This window comes from Toxotes jaculatrix, chromosome 12 (assembly GCF_017976425.1).
Source record: "Toxotes jaculatrix isolate fToxJac2 chromosome 12, fToxJac2.pri, whole genome shotgun sequence".
Classification (NCBI taxonomy): Eukaryota; Metazoa; Chordata; class Actinopteri; family Toxotidae; genus Toxotes; species Toxotes jaculatrix.
Genome location: NC_054405.1, coordinates 22,126,012 through 22,145,221, shown reverse-complemented (window position 1 = coordinate 22,145,221; position 19,210 = coordinate 22,126,012). Strand labels below are relative to the sequence as shown.

At 42.4% G+C, this 19,210-nt stretch overlaps 1 protein-coding gene across 2 annotated transcripts in view; it reads left to right on the top strand.

Moving 5' to 3' along the window:
* The first annotated feature begins 324 nt into the window (after positions 1-324).
* The window catches only part of zbtb16a (zinc finger and BTB domain containing 16a), a 135,968-nt gene continuing 117,082 nt past the window's right edge, over positions 325-19,210 (top strand). The window contains exons 1-2 of one of the 2 annotated variants that reach the window (XM_041051380.1): positions 325-442; positions 3,597-4,920. In XM_041051380.1, the coding sequence (XP_040907314.1) occupies positions 3,686-4,920 (1,235 nt within the window). In that variant the 5' untranslated portion in view covers positions 325-442; positions 3,597-3,685. Of the gene's footprint in view, positions 443-622; positions 711-3,596; positions 4,921-19,210 lie in introns of those variants that run through there. The other variant, XM_041051379.1, reaches the window with a different exon arrangement.

Here is a 19,210-nt window from a genome sequence, read left to right as displayed (position 1 = left end):
TTTGGGGGCGTTTGGGGGTGGTGGGGTTCAGGAGTCCCCCTTACCTGACTTTTCCTATAGGGCCGCCAAACTGTTAGGTCTGCCCCTGACTGGAGTTTGAGAACAACTGTAGGCTGTACGTGCAATCAAACAGCTGGAGAGAGGGCAGTGTCGCTCACCTTTCACTGCCATAGCCTACTGTAACACAGCCGTTTGACATGAGACAGCCCCCTAGGTGTCTCACTTTCTCAGTGTTTGTATGGGCTGGAGCGCAGCGCCGGCTGCCCGAGTGCCTGCTGCTCGTCTGGCTGACTGGCTGCGTTGACGTCAGCGCCGTGATGATTTGCTAAGGCGAGAGAAGAAAGGAGTTAGTGCGTGTTGAGAGAGCGGGTACTGCGAACTGCCTTACTATGCTGTAGCCCCAATCCCCCTACACTATACGGAATCAAAACGTGCAACTTAGGTGAGTACCAATCCGGGCTAAACGGAGCTGCAGTTTCCGGGCGACAAGTGCCAGACCCGCTACTCTGCATGCGTCTACCACTGTTTTCTCTGTGTACTTTCATTCACCATATGGATGTTTTGATGCATGTGAGACGCTGAGGAACGCTTTGCTTGTCCCCGTTCAACCTCATGCTGAAGTTAACAGTAAACGCGACTTTGGCACGCAAGTTGGATCTGCGCACCGGAGTGCTGGATGGAAACAAGTGTTTACCTGATTGCGCTGCAAGGTGTTGAAGTTTGCATTTACGCACGGTAGCCTATTGTAGAGATGTTAAGGTTGACGCAACCCCCCCCCCACCCCCCTCTCGGTCTGGTTTAGTATGCTGGAGATCGCAGCCAGAGGACGTGAGGTCTGGCTGTTTCACCGGGAGCCAGACAACATATGACGCCTCGCTCCATGTGACTTTACTGGAGAAATCGCGTTTGCCCGTTTTGATGGAAATTATGCAATTTTTAGACAGCGACACTCTTGCCCTTCCTTGTGTCTCCAGACACACCAGTGTGGCTCATTTAGCCGTGATGACATCATGATGAGGACTGGAGACACTGGTCTCTATACTCGAAACAAGCCCAAATCCAGTCACTGTACAGTCAGACTACAATTGATTGACAGGCAACTGGATGTTTGATTGGTTACCAATAATCGGCTTGCAGTCGCACGCGCAGCACGCTGTGAGGTGGGGAACTCGTAACAGATGCATTGGCAAATTGATTTGTTATCGAGACTGTCTGATCTCTGTCTTCTCCCCCCTTTCACTTTTTTTTCCTCTTTATCCTTTAGGCAGCTTTCTGTAGATCACCACCTTACTCTTTAATTGTAACAAGCCAGGATTTGAGTATTTCATCCTGCCTCAAACAAAGTCCACCTGTGCGTTGATCAGAGCAGAGCTGCCTTGAATCGACGAGAGATCCTGGCAGCTGTCTGTCTCGTGTACACTTTTTTTTTTCCCTCGCACGCTCACTGTCTGTGATTGTCCCCCTTAGAGACGTTGTACCATTTTGCTCTCTCCACGTTTGTGTCTGTCAGTGTGGCTCATGGTCTGGAATATTGAACGCTGTTTATTCTTGTTGTGGCTGGGTCGCCTAGGCGCGCGATGGCAGACAACTCGTGATCAGATTGATTATGCTGCCTTTCTGTGAAGTCGGCCTAATGTGGTTATTGTCAGCGGTCTGCGTCGTCCTCCGGGGAGAAAATCTCTCCTGGCTTAATGTACTTAATGTAGTGAGTGATATTTTGCATAATGCATAACACTGTGTATAATTTGTCTGGTGCGGCTGGCCAATATTAACACTGTCTAGACTCACGCAGTCCCTGTCCCTTATTAATTGAGAGCTAACGTGCGTGATAAAGTCCCTAAACAGAAACTTTACATTGCGTCCAAGTGAAGCCACAGCTCGGTTGATGGCCCACAGAGCGCAACAAGCATTGATCATTGACGGGGCCATAAATCGCAGCTATTGGCATACCTGTAATAAAGATAATGTCGGGTTTTAGGCATGACCTCTGTTGACTGAGAGACTGAGCTGAGTTAAATGAGAACCTGTGGTTTCATCATTACCTATCCTATATCGATCTTGTCAGTCTGCCGAAAAGACAAACTGTCCAGTGACCCAAAAGCCGACAGAATTATTTATTTTCCATGATCCTCACCGCAAACAATAGCTGCCAGCACCGTTTACCTTTTGCATATTCTAGTTTCTGCTTGCGTGATTGTAGGTTTTTGAAGTGAGCTCACATATCTCGGAGTTATTGACATAATTTAATTTAAGTCGTCGTGTATTTTGAAAGACTGATGATATTTCCTCTTTTTTTTCCGTGTCTGTGTGTATTGCTCCTCAGACTGGGAGGAAGGAAAAGAAGTCCTCAGAAACTTCTCCCTCTATTAATTGTTTAAATGAAAATCAAGCTCTTTGAAAATGACACTGAAGATTCCAAAAATAGAAATTAAGTTTTTGAAATTTAAAAGAAAAAAAAAAACAAAACAAAAAAAAAACTACTAAATGAGCTGACACAATATTGATTGGATTGAGTTGACAAATAAATTGGCCATCAATGAGCTCATCCAGAATGTGGGTCAGTGGAGACACTGGGCTGGTAGTCATTCATTCACTCATTCATTCATTCATTATATGCTTAACACCGAGACTGTATATTTAATTATAAATATGAAGAGAATATTATTTTAGTGTAGGTCATAATATGCCGAGGAGTAACATATCTCAGTGTTAAGTTGATTAATCATGTTAAAGTGCATATAATGGTGAAACTGTTTATTTAATTTAAGCTTGTCTTCATTATTTTATTGTGAGGTGGAGCAACATGTTGCCCCGTTAACTTGAATAATGAAGTTAACTTAAGTCTGTCAGAGAGACAATCATTCGTTAAGGATTTTTGACATTAGTGACTGAGAGCAGAGCAGGGTGTTTGGTGCGGCAGTGTTGTGTGCTTGTGCCTCATCCTACTTTCCTTTCCACCCATTTCTGGCCGCTGCTCTCTGCTCCCGTCTGTGATGGGAATACTGAGTAAGATGCTATTTAATTTCAGAAAGGCTGCTGACGGTCTTTGTGAGCCAAGCAGCAGTGAAAAACCACAATTCACACTTGTTTAACTGGTGTACAACCCAATCAGATAACCAAATGAAGACATCTTTTTAACATAACATATGTTGGACTGATTGGTATGCAGGGTGAGCCTGTTGGACGGCTCACAGATTGTCTCCCCTCAGTCAATACTATCCACTGATTTTAAGAACAATGCCACTGCACAGAGTGTTTACTGTCCATGCAGGATATTTGCAATTTGAAAGACTTCACAATTGTTATTTACAAAAGAAACAGTGGTGTGCTTTAAATAAATTTATTGACAAATTAATAACATTTTTATTTTCAAAATGTAATTTAATTAATGTGCTTTGTGTACTTTTGTGAAAGACGACAGTTGGGGAATCCATTCAAAAAAGAACATTCATTCATTCAGGTTTTTGGAAAAAAAAGAGGATAACATTTGTTGGTTTTGAAAGTGTAAACATCAATTGATTTGGTCTGCAAAACATGTTTGCTGTTGCGTCAGAATGTACCAGAACTGATTTTTTTTTTTCTGTTTCTCCATCTAGGTTTCATCTTGTTTACAAAGATAGCTAAAAACACTGCTGAGCGGGGAAGGCGAGCCTCATGAGTCGGCCTCGTGGATTGCATCGACATAATGGATTTAACTAAAATGGGTATGATCCAGCTCCAGAACCCCAACCACCCCACTGCCCTGCTGCAGAAGGCCAACCAGATGCGTCTGGCTGGGACTCTGTGTGACGTGGTCATCATGGTAGACAGCCAGGAGTTCCACGCTCACCGGACTGTGCTAGCCTGCACCAGCAAAATGTTTGAGATCCTCTTCCACCGCAGCAGCCAGCATTACACCCTGGACTTTCTTTCACCAAAGACTTTTCAGCAGATTTTGGAGTATGCTTACACTGCCACGCTACAGGCCAAGGTAGAGGACTTAGATGACCTTCTGTATGCAGCAGAGATCCTGGAAATTGAATATTTGGAAGAGCAATGCCTCAAGATTCTGGAAACAATCCAGTCCTCAGATGAGAATGATGTGGAGGTCAGTGTTAATGATGGGAGCACAGAGGAGGATGACGAGCGCAAAGGCCACAATGGAGCCAAGAACTCTAAACAGCATTCCATGGGGAGTCCCTATCTGTCAGGTACCCAACAAGTCTCCATGTCTGGCATGGTGGACCAGAGTCCCTCGGTCTCAACCTCCTTCAGTGTCTCCACCCTGAGTCCCACCAAAGCTGCTGTGGACAGCCTGATGAGCATTGGCCAGTCTCTGCTCCAGCAGGGCTTTGGTGGTGAACAACTTGTCCATGGCAACTCCCACCACCTGATGACCGAGATCAAGACTGAAATGATGCAAGTGGACATGGGTGGCAATGGCCATGACAGCCCTCAGAACATGGAGTCCAGCGCCTCCAGCAACGGAGAGCGAAGTGGGGAGGACAGGAACCGAGATGGCCCCGGAACACCAACCAGGAGCAGCGTAATCACCAGTGCCCGTGAGCTGCATTACGTCCGTGATGAAGGCATGGGTGACCATCAAGCTGAAGTCAGCCAGATGGGGCTGGAAGCAATGGCTGGAATGACAGAGAAGCACCTGGCCTCGCTGTACGCCCTGCCTGTCAATCATAAATCAGATACCATCATGTCCATGCCGGCATCTATGGCCTCCGCTCTCCCCATGTCCCCTGCCCTGGCTATGTCTATGGACTTCAGTGCCTACGGGGGACTCCTGCCTCAGAGCTTCATCCAGAGAGAATTCTTCAGCAAGCTCGGGGAGCTGGCAGTGGGCATGAAACCAGACGGCAGGAACCAGCATGAACGTTGCAATGTTTGCAATGCAGAGTTGCCAGATAACGAAGCTGTGGAGCAGCACAGGTAAGACAAGTTTTCTTTTGAGTAGCAGCTTGCTAATTATTTTGGCCCTGACATTTATGGTCCTGTTCAGTCTTTCGGCACGGTTGTTTTTATTTATTTATTTTAATTTCCGTCAAACGCATTTAAATGGTTTATGCAAGATTTCCTTGGCTGTTTCCTTTGTGTGCAACTGAAAGTGAAAGTCTTAAGTGATAATGTGGCCTCAGAATTTCCAAACACGTTACTAATTATACATATTAGTTATGTGATTGCTGGGTATCAGGGACTCACTTATGAACCTTTGCCAGTTGTAAGTCACCTGTTGATGGCTTTGAGAATAAATAAAATACATATACAGTGCATCTTTTTAAAGCTTTTATGGCTCATGGAAAATAGAGGAAATTAGTTTTGTTGTTTTTTTTGTTTTTTTTTTTTGCTCTCTTAAGCCAATACCACTCATTTTGAAGGTCCATGATTACGAAAACTAACAAAATAACCCAGCCCAGAGATCCACTGTTTCAGTAAATGCCAGGCCTTATCAGGTGACTGGCGAAGCAGCACTGTCGTAACATTGTCTAAGACAAATAGTCACACCTTAAAAGATGTGAGCGGCAGCTATCACACACTTACCAAAGTGGTACCCCCTCATCCTGGATCCAGCACCCCTCCCCTTTCTCATAACTGCACAAGCGGGGCCCTTATTAGCTTGATAATTGGAGTAAAGGGTCAGCCCAGGAAATGAGTGCTGAACCTGGATTCTGAGACAAGTAGGTGGTTCTAAGGACAGAGGAGTGGCAGTAAACCAGCACAGTGCTATTTCAATCAGTGCATAAAAATAAATCTAAAGGCCTGGAAACTTCACTCACGATACTGTCACTTACCTGTAGGCTTTTTCAAAACCCCCCACACATTCCATGTCATAGTTCAGAATATGTCTTGTAAATGTATATATCTGTGCATGTGTCAAACCTTTATCAGCCTTGTGGAATGTCCTTGTGTCAATTCTTTGTGGATTTTGCACAGTCAGAGTGTTCTTGTGACTAGAGGCCTTTTCTTACCTTGAGGGCCACCTTCTCACCTTGCAATGTTTGCTTAAATCAATAGGAATGCACAGTGGTTAAAGTTCACTTGAGGATTTGAACCCCATCACCCATCCCCTCATGGTTTAGCCAGTATCTTGGTATGCATGGCTAAGAGCTGGATGAATTCCAAGCTCCCCAGTTTCTAAATCTGCCTCAATATTGTCAATATTGAAAATACTGAATATTACAGAATAGCTTTTACCCCAAAGAGAGGTGTCCTTGTTTGCAGTCTTACACTACGTTATTGTGCAGTGTTTTTTTGTTTACTCCATTTCATATGGGTGGTCAGTTACATCAGTTACATCAGTCAGTTTTGTGATGCTGACAAAAGTGTACAGAATTGTGTGGCCTGCGTGACGAGTGCTCATTATTCAGTGTAAAAAAAGAGGAATTTCTGCATGTACCAACACTATGAATCTTAAAAACAAACAAACAAAAAAAAAAAAACAGCAACTGTAGAAGTGAATTTTGAGCTGCTTCTGATTAGTTCTTCCTAAGCAGGCTTTAACAACAGCTTTAAAATGCACTATAGCTTCTGTGTAAGATGCAGTAATGTAGCCTCACTGTGTTAAAGGACAGGCTACACTAGTCTCTGTCTTGAGAAAAGTCTGCCGTGTGAAATGGTTGCCTGTGTTTCAAGAGGAATTTCATCAATTCGCTCAAGCTGGGAAATCTTGTATCAAAGGAGATTTCCAAACTGTTTCATGCATTGATCTTCCCGCTTTGCCCCATAGCATACTAATGGGTTAATTTAGACTGGTTGATACACCAACACGACACTGTTTAATATTGTACGCGCTGTCCTGACAGCCTCCTGAAGTGTAGAAATCAAACATTGCATCATCCGCTGTCTGCTTTGCCATCCGCACATGAAAGGTCTGCTGTGCTACCGTGAGATGCTAGATAATTCAGAGGCTCCTCATGTCCTCACAAATTCCAGTGTGGGTCATTTGATAGCATATCAAGTCTGTGCTTTTTTTCTGTGTGTAGCCTGTCAACGTGCTGATTCTTTTGATGTGAATACAAGATGTTTTATTTCAGAAGAGTGGAGTCGTGTTCCCTCTGACTAATTACACATCATTTCCCCACAGCCACTGTGTCAGGGTCACCGCTGCCTCTGCAACAAACACAAAAAAAGTTGGCAGAGTTCACATAGTGCAGGCAGGTCAAGTCAAACATGAGTGTAATTGTTTCCAGATGTGGCGCAGGTCATTGGTGTGAGGTGTCTGTGAGCGTGCGTCTATGTTAAAATGAATGCACCAGAAAGTACCCACTTCCTGTATAAATTTAGTCTTTGCTCCCTTTCATTCTTCTGTGCCCTGGATTATATCATAAAAAACACCCACCCAGTCTGAATACATTGTATGTTGTCTCCACGAGGGGACTGTGAGGATCAGATAGCTCCTCAGTCCAATCAAAATGTTGTTAATTTTTGACTATTTTATGTGGGGGCGAAGTTCTTGCATGGCTGCCTACATGTAGACAACATTTAATATTTGAGAACTTTTACTTCTTTGATGTAAGTTCTATGAGATGTATTGTTTCGGTATCTGTAGTGAACCTTGGGTATTGTATTGGCAGTACAATTGAAAATTTCCAAGTGATGTTCAGCCGTATCTTGAAGTGACCTTCCAAAGAAATGTATGAAACGAAATGAGGGGACACACTTTCAAAGGTGCCTGTGGTTCTGTTTACTGAATCCCCTTCTGACCACAACAACTTTTCCCCTCCGTCTCTCCTCCAGCCGTCCACCCCACCACGTCTTCACTGACAAGCCCTAGATTTATTTCTTAAAGGAAACCCAGGGTGAGCGTTGTTGCAGCTTCAGGGAGACAGGATTACAGCAATATTTTAGTAACCCTTGCACTGAGAAAATAATCAACACAGAAAGAGCCTGAGTGATAATTGGGAAAATAAATGCATGATGCAGGGGGCTAATTCTGCAGAGGCAGGGGAAAGAAAAAAAAAACCTCCACTGCTTGGTATTCCAAACACAGCATCCAATTCACGGGAACTAGCCTTGGGTTTATCTCTTTCACTTAATCGTCCATTCTCATGCAAATGACTGACCCTCGCTGTAATGTACATCACATAAGTGAAAAAAGAGCCTATTTTAAAGGAGAGCTTTTCCAACATATAGCCATTAAACATTACTGAAAACCATCAATGCTTTAACTCTGTCTTTTCATAGTACAGACTAGGGTTTTTTTTTTTTGAGGGGGCAGAAAGGGGGTGCATGAATGAGACGAGTCAGTGAATCCCTGCCTCTCCTCTCTGTTTTTGCTCACGTTATTTTTTTTATTATTGATGGAATGGATGTATTGGAGTAAGAGGGGGAAATAATCACCCCTGCATTAACCTCCACACGCGCACACACTCCTGTGTTCATTACTTTTCACACACATTCCCCTCATCAGTGTCAGCAGCAGCAGCAGCAGCCAGCGCTCAGTCTTCCATTTCCTCTCCTTTTGTGGCAAAGGGGGACGGAGGGCACTCTAATACCCCGGGCCCCAGGTGTTTAAACAGCGGGCCCAAGGCTCTTATCTATGCATATCAGAGAGGGACAGATAACCCTTGGCACTACTCCTCAGTAAACCAAGAGCAGATTGAGCCCAGATAGCGGCCCATAGCGTTTGTTGCAGGTGATAACGATGTATGCACACACACGCACACACATATACATACCCTGCACATCGAGGTGAGGCCAGTGGAAGGCATATGCGTTGTTTCCTTGACACTTGTGTGCTTTGGCCAGTATCAACCATTAACCACTGCTTTCTTCACACCACGAGCAGCTGAGTAGTTGGGTTCAAGTGACCACCATGGTTGCTGCTAATTGTGCAGGTGGCTTAAGACAGAGTACAACAAAAGTTTGGCAGATTCTGGCTGAAGAAAAAAAAATTAGCTCTTCAAGAGTCAAACCAAGATCTTAATAGGTTATTTCACTTCCTCTGATGTTCTTCAATTTTGAGAATAAGCAGAGAGTTACTAAAGCTTAAAGGAAAGTTTTATTGCATGTTTTCTTGATTGACATGTGTTTCAAACTTTCACAACTAGCTGTGGTGATTTCTGCTTCCTCCTCCCTCCTCAGTTTCCCCCAGGCTCCACCCTCTTTGTCTAAAATGGTTTCTGTGGCTCCATTTAAATACAAAGATGTTCACAAGTGCTAGTCAAATCAACACTTAAGAAGCCTGGAGGGATTTTTTTTTTAATGACAGCTAAAGCCAGGTTTTTGAAGAGTCAAATCACTGATTTTTTTGTTCTGACAGCAGCTGCCATAAAACTCCCAATGATTTAGGGAGTTGGTAGAGTTGGTAAAGCTAGCTATTTAAAATACAAAGAAATACCCGTCAAAAAAATTCAGCTGTGAAAAACTTTTCTCAGTTTTGCAGAGAATCTGCACAGCAGAGCTTTTCTGTTTCAGCTCTGTAGGAAATGAATGGATTTTGATGCTTGTGGTAAGATAAAGGTTTCAGTCAAACAAATGGTGCTGCACTTATTTTGTGACCACAGTAGCTACTATAGTTGTCAGACAGCACAGTTCACAGTCATCAGACGCAACACAGACCATGCAATGATTATTATCAACTTTCTCAGTTTTTGCTTAATACTGTCGCATATAGCAGCGAACCGCGACTCATTTAGTGGCTATCTGAAAGGCTCAGAGACAGCAATTTTTTTCCTCTACATCCTGGGAGTGTGTTGCAGAAAATCAAAATGTTATCGTTGTTGAGAAATCGCGTCTTGATTTCATTGTGTGTGTTGAACGTCTCCATGTGCAGAGACACCCAGTGTGCAGAGATGTGTGCACGTCTGCTACCTCAGAGCTCTTTAGTAGTTTCCTCTGCTCAACTTCAGGACGTGTTTCACTATAAAGGAAAAGAGAAAGATGCTGGCAGTGTCTAAAAATGATTGTGTGTGTGCACTTGAAGTAGGTGGTCAGAGTTTTGCTTCTCTGTCTCGTCCCTGCTCTCAGGATACAGTATATCACCTTTGGCCTGAAATAAAATAACTCAAACTAAAACTAAAGCAGCAGCAAGCTTATGATCCTAACCTGTAAAACTGTGCAGGCATTTTCCTGCTTCCTGAAAGCAGCCCAGCAACAAAGCATCTATTACATGGCAGTGGATTACCCTCTATTTGAAATCACTCAGTGAGCTAAGTCTCCCCGGTTTGCACTCGGAGGTACAGTACATGTTGGTGTAATAATCCAATAGCACAAAAAGCCTCACTCAACAAAAACACCTCTCTAAGAAATACCTCAACCACAGACAGCAGCGGAGGGCTTATTCGAGTCTGGCTGCCACATCGTCTCTCTTTTTATCCTCACACAGGTGCTTTTTTGCCCTTATTGGAGGTGCGGTGTTTGTTTATGCCCCCGAGGAACTGGCGCTTTGACCGGGCCCATGGTGATAGCTGCAGCCGAGGCAGCTGCTGGCTGAAGCCCAATTATAGACAGGCTTTAAAAGGCTCTGGTTGAACCGTAAAGATTTACACCGCCATCGCTCTGATCTCAGATCTGGGCTCTGTCCTTACTGTCAGGATAGGGAGATGTATCGATTAAAGACTTAACACAGGGGGCTACATCATGTGGAATGCACTACACATGCACACGCACACGCACACACACACGCAAACACACACCTTAGTACAGATCAAGCATTTTATTGTCACGCAGTCTTGCGGTGACGTCAGGTGGCAGGAAACCTTCCTACATGTGGTGAAACAGCTTTTAAGAAAGGAACTGAGATGCTTTTTTTTGGAAGGGGAGGGAGGGAAAGAGGGAGAAAAAGAGAAGGGCAACACCAAGAGAAAGGGGGGGGGGGGGGGGTTCTAACATCCAGACAGTGGCTATGGCAATGGAAGGAGGTGATCTAATCAGTAGGCTGATTAGATCACCTCCTTCCCTGAGATAAGAGTGGAGGGAGGTGCTTGTGCAATAAAAGTTAGCAGCTTGACTTGGTGCGACCAGCTGCCTCTATGTGGCTAAGAGCGCTCGGCAGACGTGGCCTTTGCTGATGCGGTCTGGCAGGGGCTGCTATGAAACGAACACACTGAGGCCCCTATCTTTTGTCCCTGTGGGGGCCTTGTGGTCTGGAGGGAGGGATAAGGATAACATACTGTACTGGATGTTGGCCTTGTGTGTGTCCATGTGAGCGTGTGGGTTTTTATTTTGTTTTGTGTTGTTGTGAGGGGGATGGGTGAGGGGCTCAACGGGAGTACTAATTACAGCCAGTTATCAGGTGACATGCAAATGTGTTATCGGCCTTAACTTCCTGATGTCTATCTCTTCTCCCAGAAGCTGCTGTGAGTGTTGGCAGGGGAAGAGGTTGTGCCACTGTTTCTCTGTAAATGCGCAGTGTGTGAATTTCAGCAGGGAGAGTGCTTTAATAGCATTTTCTTTTTTTTCTTTTTTTTAAACCTTTATTAGAGTTAGCAGATCCTCTTCACTTGGCAAACATTCTTACTGTATTAAGGTGCATGCATCATTGTCAGCTTTCCCATTAAAAAAGAAAAAGTCAATAGAATTAGAATGATCTGGCCTTAAAGCTGAGTGGGTTTTAGTTCTAGTTCATAGAGTCCTGCCTCTGTTCTCCTAGACCTGAACGCTCTGGGTTCTAATCCCATCGATATCCTATTAGCATCCCCTCTCTGGGTCCCCGCCACATGAAAGAAGATGTGTCGGTTCCCCCTCTCTGATTCTATCGCTCTGGCAGACCGTAGGGAGGACGGCCACAATGAGCAAATGTGCTGGAGCCAAAGGGCCAACCCAAGTGTGCTCACAAATGTCCTGTGAGTGTGTGTGTGTGTGTATGTGTGAAAAAGCTGCCACCGCCACCTCAGAGGCCCCCGAGCCTCCCTGGGAAGTATCAAACCAGAGCCCTCCGCGGGCTTCCAGCGAGAGAGCTTCTAATTAGCCTCTTTGTTGCCACTTGAATGGTTTGCCAGAGATTGGCAAGGGGCCCCAATGGAGTGATACCAGCACGCTAAGAAGCTGGTCATAAAAATTACCCCCCATTCTCTCCACCGTCACCTGTCACAAAGGAGCTCTCAGGTAGGAAACCGAGGCCAGAGCAGCACCATGTGAGCTTTTAATCCACCTCTTTGGAGACAGAGGAACCATGTTTGCTCAACAGGTGGATGCTAGGTTAGTGCTAGCTGGTCTGTGCAACATCAATAAATGAAAAGTGAAAAGGAAAAAGCCATAGCAGCTTCTAATTATTAATGTCACAGTGAACACACTTAAAAAAAAAAACATCAAACTATGTATAAATGCAAAAATTCGGGTTATAGTGGAAGGCAAAAGTGGAAAAAGTGTCAATACATTAAAACCTCTTTAGGACCCTCTGTAGGAGTCAGTCCCTAATGTGGTCACTTTATAGTGAAGGAAAAGGAAGAGCAATGTTCAAGTGAACTTTTAAGCCAGATCACATAAATTCATGGATTTTTAAATGAAAACAGCTGCATTTATGTCACTATATTTAAAAAAAAAAAAAGCGTGGGCATTTTGCAATTTAAAATATGAGAAACCTCAAACAACATATCAGTCAGAATAATTCAGTCTAAAGTCAGCTGTGTGATAAAAAATACAGCTTATTAGTGTGGTGATTGTGTTGAAAAGTAGGATAATCAGATTTCATGGGTTACCACATTTTCTGATTTCCACAGGATACATAACATCAAAATTAACCAGACCATTTATCTTAATACAATAGTCAAAAGAATGTGATTGAAAGATTTCAGAGGCAGTGCGTGGCCTCCTATTTTACTTATAGCAGCTGGCATGTTAGTTTACTGGGTACTAGCACCGAATTAGCTATTTATTATTTATTTATTTATTTTCCTCACTGAATTTGTTATTGACTGTAATTCAGAAATGCCACAAACTACTCGTGTTAGTAATTCAAAGACATTATCTCTTCACAAGTTAATCAACAAACTTAGTTTAGACCCTGGACCTTTGACAAATTTAGGTTACAAGGGTTAAGATTCAAAGGAATCAAAATTTTATTACCAAAGATGAACGTCACTGTGTTATCACAAAGCAGCCTATCTGCCCGTCATCATGTTCAAAACGCTCTCAGATCTCTACTTGTGGCATCTGACATGCTGCTTGGTGAGCGTCGTGGCAGGAGTGCAATGAATGTCAAGGCGACTTGGAGCTTTAGCGCAGACCGACACGTTTTAAGCTCCGCTGTAATCCAGGAGGGATCAGTTGGGTAAATCATGGCATAAAGCTTAAAACTATAATTGATTTATGTATTTGCTGACCGAAGACGCCCAGAGAGATTACCAGAGGGAGAGAGCTGATGATGGATAGGCTGGCCCCCTCACACAGGCTGCATGCGAGGTGGGGGTTGAATTCAATTGAAGAGAGATTTGTCTGCTTGAAGAGCAAGAATGTCTGAAAACAGAGTGTAAGTCGGAGAATAAATGTGTTTAAGCATGTACAAAATCATGCCAGTGCGTTTCTCCATTTTAAGTGCCAGATTTTAATTGTTAATGAAAAGGATCAGTAGCTGATATTTTTACTGTCTAAAATTTTAGTGTTGCATCACAGTTGTGTTTAAGGGTTTTCTACAGACAACCAATACAGTATTGACCAGTTCCATAAGAAATGATGACTGGTATATTAGTGGTGGTACTGGTATATGACTGGTTTTATATTACACAAATTTCCTCATGATACTGTATAAAGAAATGAACAGTGCTATTTTCTAACTGTTCTATACATTTTTGTTTTTTATCAAGCAACAAATATTAAGTCATATTTGGATCAATTTCCTTGGCAAAAAGATGTTATTTTAGCTTTACTCCCTGAAAACTTGGCTTCATATCTTGAGTATGTCTACATATAATATCATAAAATCATATTTTTCCAGCTGAGCTCAGGGCGGTATTTAAAATGTATTGAGTAGAGTCCCCCAGAAATTTCTGACTAGTTATCAACCTATTTAATTTACAAAAATTAAGCAATATTTCTCATTTTATTTGTTTGTGTACTGGAACAGTACACAAACAAATATTATCTCCCCACAATACATTTTGGTGCCAGATGTATAACACTAGTGGGAAACACTAGTAAATTCCTTTCATTTGTTTCTGTTTATTTAGGTTTTTTACTTAAACACAAATTTAATCAAATCATAGTACAATTGGATAAAAACATCAGTAATAGTCATGGCACTGACTGAGCCCTTAAAATGTTTTTTTACTGTGACGAACATGTGTAATTTAGATTTGCATGCAAGTGTTTCCTTTAAGATCAGACTCATTCATCATGGTGGCCATGGACTGGAATAGGTCAGATTATGACATTATGAGTCCAACCATTAATTGGCATCATAATTTCCAGATTGCCACTGATGAGGTATTTGATCGTGAACGTCATTTAACCGTTCATATGGTTTTCCTGCCATAATCAGCCCATGAATTTCTCTCTTGACACATTATGAATCCTCTCTTTCTTGTTTACTGCCCAACTGTCAGGCATCTCCAAGGTCTCTCTTGACCGCTTCCAGATTGTTTTGTGTTTGTCTGTTTGTCCCTGGGCCCTGAAAGGCGAGAGTGGGATAGTAAAAGAAGAAAAAAAAAAAGCCATTCCATTTCCTAGACTGATCACTGAAGCGGGTGGCTCTGACATGTCATGACTCAAACAGCATCATTTCTGCCACTCCTGTCTCGCCACTGACCTTACAAATGATGCTGTAGGCTCCCGCCATATGCCATTAAGCATGGTGTAAAACAGGAAGGAGTTTTATCCCCCTCATACTTGCAGCAGCACCCAGACACCCTCTGCAGTTTTCACTCCCTGCTCTCACCTTTTGGAAAAGAAAAGCAGATTACAGCAGCAGTTTTCTCTCTGATGGTTTTGTCCATATACTGTCTTTTTTCTCCTCTTCCTTCCCTGCTTGTGTTTTATTGCCTCCTGTGAGTGTTGGTCTGAGGCGAGGAGCTGGAGCTTCCCTAACAGGTGTTTGGGTGCTTATCGCCCACGTCTGTGCCCTTATCTCTGGCCCTCAGCTTCCTGCATCCTCTCTCTTGCATGCCTCAGAGTGGGGATATATTTCACTTAGCCTCTGACCCAAAACCTTCCTCTCTATCTCTATGGGTCTCTCTCTCTCTCTCTCTCTCTCTCTCTCTCTCTCTCACACTCACACACACACATCCTGATAGACAGGGTTGTGTGAGAAGCTGTGAAGACATTTCATCATCACCAAATTTGAATTTATTTTTTCCTCTCATCTTCATATTGCTCATAGCCAGCAAGAGATCTCAAAATTGAAGATTCTGGAGGATAATTAAATCATGGCTACAATTGCTTTAGTTAATATAATTTAATATGATTAAATTTATTGTTGATTATTTTCCTGATTAATGTATTAATGGTTTAGATTGTAAAATGTTAGAATATGAATACCTAGGGTGATGGCTAAATTGCTTAATTTTCCACTGTATGTTTTTGGGTGAAAATAATGGCTTAAATGATTATCAGAATTTTTTTGTGTTTGACTAATCAATGAGCTGACTGATCATTTCAGCACTAAATGATACACATTAATTGCGTGGCCCTGCTAAAATCAAGCGCCGTCCTCCAACCAGCACGGATTGTTCTAGATAGAAGAAAACAGCTGAATTCGAGTGGAAATGTCTTAGTGGCTTCAGCACAGAGTGAGCTTTGATGGTGTTTGGAGTCCTGAGTTTGATCCAGCATTTTGTCAGAGTGATTGGTCTCAGGCTTTAGCCCCACCTCCACATTCCCCCTATCCTTCCCTGCTCCCAAGTCTCACACAGGGACAAAGGCTAAAGTGTCTGTGGGATGGGGTTGTGATGCTGGTTTGGAGGGGGTTGACCCCCTCCGAGGACCTGACAGGGGCCCTTCTTTTTTTTTTTTTTTTTTTTTTTTTCCTAATCCCCATTCTGAGTGGGCACAGAGGGGAAAGAGCCCACAGTCTAACACCCATGAGAGAGTCTATTGTGAGTGGCGGGCTCAGTTACAGTAGGATGGATGCAGGGGTCTCAGGTCCAGATAAACGCCTGGGTCAGCCAGGCCCCCGTTATTTACAGTAGGCCCTTTCATTGGCCGAGTGAAACAGGAGCCTGCGGTGGAGGTGGAGGTGGTTGTGGGGGCTTCAGGGGACGACCACTGTTTGTGCTCAGCCAGGCCTCCACTATAGGTCAAAGAGCACGGGGGTGGGGCTGCAGGGGTTACAGACCTGACTTTTGTCTGTGTGTAAGGGGGGGGTAACTGCTTATAGGGGTAAAAGAAAAGATTGGCTTCAGAAAGAAAAGGCGGCAGTGATGACTTCCATACACTTCTGTGGTGTGACATAACTAAAGGATATGTACGGGGCTGTAGGGTTGAAGGAATTGAGACAAATATTACAGATGAAATTATTTTCTATACGTTTCCTATAAATTTAAAATCCAATTTTCTTCCAGCACTAATTTGGAAGGAAATCAACTGAAACCTGGCTTGTTTTTTATACAGCAGTATATAGAATTAACATTAATCAACTGGAGCTCACTAGAGTCAAGCTGGCATCAAACATCTTGTCATATTTGTAGTTTTTTATTTTACTTAATCTTATGAGATAGCTTCAAATGAATTCTGTTTCATTCCGGCAAACTTCTTGTGTGGTTGTTTGTGTTTAGACATTTTAACCTTTGAGGCTTCTTGTGGCATATTAAAAAAAAAGCAGGTTTATAGAAAATCATGTTACTAATCAAAAAGTATTGGAATTATTGGAATAAAAAGTATTTAGGATTTTTGTCTCTGTACCAAAATGTTGACATTGTATCATCACTACATGAATTTGAAGCACATTGGCTTGGGACAGTTGTCATAACAGCCAGCAAAATGAACATGCAACTCTTGAAAACTGCAGTCTTTCAAATCACCATACGGGTCTGTTGGGCTGTCAAGCTATATGTGCATTTTATGCATTGAAAACTGAATAGTTGTTGCTTGGTACAAATCTTAATATATTGGCTTATGGCTCACTTCAGTTTAAAAAGTGCTTGTTCTGACATATTGTGGATATAAGGAAGCATGTTCAGATTTATTGGACCTTTTCAGAACTGATCAGCAGCAAGTGGTATTTTTGCCCTGCAATGGGGAAAAAGAAGCTGCCCACTTTCACTCTATAATGCAAGATTTTCTTTTAATAGAGGAGTATTGCTCCTGCTTCAAAGTCTGGTGATTTATTTTACATCAGTTGGTCAGGGAAAACAGGATGAATAAGGATATGAAACAAAAAGCAATGGTAGGAGTGTGAGAAGGCTTTTGTTGTTGTTTTTGCCAGGGTGTTGCTCAGAAAAGTGAAAATTCAACACCATCACAAATGACTGCATGCTTGCTTCAATTGTCCTGAAGTGGCTCAGTGACCTACATAGGCACAGTATAACTTGACCTGCCATAAAAGCTAGAGAAACATATACACTAAAAGAAAAAAAGAGTTTACAGCAACTTGCTGTAACCCAATGCTTCAGATTGACTTAGTTAGGTCATCTTCCTTCTCACGTGATATTCAATACTCTGTAATAATCCTTATTTTCTGTCAAAACCAAAATCAAAATGGTCTTAAAGTAGATTGGAGTAAAAACCAAACAAACACCTTTCACTTCTACACTGAAACAGTTGCTGTAAAGTACATTTATTAAGCTTAATCCCACACGATCCATTACCAACCCAATTCCTGTTTGTTGCCTTTCATTAAGAAATGGGTAGTTGCCAAGGGCCAGCATAGCACGAGAAAGGGGACCAGTACCATCTGTCCGAAAGACTCAAGCATAATCTTTCCATAATCTTAGTGTCAACCTTCCATATTAGGAGGCGAGGACGAAGGGAGAAGCCAAGCAGAGACGTACAATAAGGACAGCAGTCTCCCAGGCATTCATTTGGCGGAACAGATTTTATTATTTCTACGTGGACAAAGACAGGAGGGGTTAAAGGTCAGCAGGCGAGAACTTTACAGATGAAGCAGGGTGCATTGGGGGTGTGTAGGAGTTTGGTGTGACCGCCCCACCTCTCACCCCTATTGTCCTGAGAGAACACAAAGGCTTCTGTCAAACTCTAGTGGTCAGCGCTTTGGCCAAACCCGTCGAGCCGCAGAAGCAGCAGAGGGTTTGAATCTGGCCGAAGCCGCTATCTCTGACCAATCAGGAGCTGCAGAGAAAGGCAGCAGAAAGCAGAAAGGTTTGTCTTCTCAAACGGCTTTTTCCAAAATGCTGAAAAAGAGCAGGAAAGAATTGACTTGTTCTTTATCTGACCTTTTGTTCAGTGTTAGTCTGAAGGAACATAACTAAGCACATATATATACACAAGTACAGTTTTAATGAATTTGTACTTTGAGTACTTCTTGGAAATGTCATGCTTGTACTCCACTACATTTTTTTGACATCTATATTTACAGATTCACATTTTCCATACAGAAATATGATCATCTTATGAAATGACGCATTGGTACTGGCAAAACTAACCAGCAATATGTAAAATATTTTGAATTAACTTCACTTTAACCTTCTAGAACATTAATACTGATTACACATAAATTCATCCAATCTAATAAAATAATAATAAACACTGGCAGGGGTCAAAGTTGCTTGTATAATGAATGTGTTTTGCAGATTTGAGTTCTCATAAGAAGCATCAAACTAAAATATTGATCACAAGGGGTTAAAATGAGGAAAAGGTGGAAATTTGAGCTTCTTGAAAAAAATAATCTAAGACACTTAAGGCATTTAAGAGTTAAAGCAATAACTTACAGTAACAGTTTGTTTTTATATTTATCCATTTTTTTATTTCCTCAAAGTGCATTGCCTGTTTAAAAAAAAAAAAAACTTTAGGAAAGTATTTACAGGTCAGATAGAAATCATGCTGACCAATGTTTGTTCATGTAATTTAATAAGTAAGAGGTTGCAGAGTTGAAGGTTGGTTGTTGAGAATTTAGCTTTACAAAAGAAAAAAAAAATCAGATTGTCAAGTCTTTTCACTCACACGTCTATTGCTGTTTAACACTGCATCCATTCATTGTCCATTTGTTGTGGATCAAAGGATGATTTATTCTCATCAGTCTTATAAAAGGAAGTTGGTCAACCTCCTGACTGGCCCTGAGAAGCCACATTTCAAATACAAGCAGAGCTGTGAAGCAGCTATTTGTCAACAGCTACTGTCCTCATTCATCCGTCTGTAGCAGCAACTGTGGCAGCTCACATTTAAAAAGCCA